This window comes from Gavialis gangeticus, unplaced genomic scaffold (assembly GCF_001723915.1).
Source record: "Gavialis gangeticus isolate Ggan-Ray unplaced genomic scaffold, GavGan_comp1, whole genome shotgun sequence".
Taxonomy (NCBI): domain Eukaryota; kingdom Metazoa; phylum Chordata; order Crocodylia; family Gavialidae; genus Gavialis; species Gavialis gangeticus.
In genome coordinates this window covers 6,737,536-6,738,015 of record NW_017728995.1, presented here as the reverse complement: position 1 = coordinate 6,738,015, position 480 = coordinate 6,737,536, and the positions used below count along the sequence as shown (strand labels likewise).

At 45.6% G+C, this 480-nt stretch overlaps 1 protein-coding gene across 3 annotated transcripts in view; it reads left to right on the top strand.

The window, feature by feature from the left end:
- Nucleotides 1-480, top strand: part of VEPH1 (ventricular zone expressed PH domain containing 1) — a 248,560-nt gene that overhangs the window by 231,600 nt on the left and 16,480 nt on the right. For all 3 annotated transcript variants that reach the window (XM_019503200.1, XM_019503194.1, XM_019503193.1), the window contains one exon: nt 303-439. In XM_019503200.1, coding sequence (XP_019358745.1) covers nt 303-439 — 137 coding nt within the window. The remainder of the gene's footprint in view (nt 1-302; nt 440-480) is intronic.

Sequence of the window (480 nt, the reverse complement as noted above, 5' to 3'; positions counted from 1 at the left end):
CCCCCAAATTTTGGTGTCATCAGCGAATTTAAACAGGTTACTTTCCACCCCATCATCTAGATCGCTGATGAAGAAATTGAACAGTGCAGGCCCCAGGACCGAGCCCTGGGGGACTCCGCTACCCACCTCCCCCCAGGTCGAGTATGACCCATCCACCACCACCCTCTGAGTGCGACCCTTCAGCCGTCGCTCCTACTGCAATACCACAAAACAGATTTCTGATTTGGAGCAAAAAATTCACTTCCCACTGAGACAAAATGGATGAAAGGTATAACCCCTTCATAATCTTTTTTTCCTGCCAGTTGTAAATCAAGATGGCCAGCCTCTAATTGAAGGCAAACTGAAGGAGAAGCAAGTCCGTTGGAAGTTTATCAAAAGGTGGAAAACTCGCTATTTCACTCTTGCTGGCAACCAGCTTCTCTTTCGCAAAGGAAAATCTGTAAGTTAAAGGGAAATCAATTTGGTATGTTCATTTTTTCA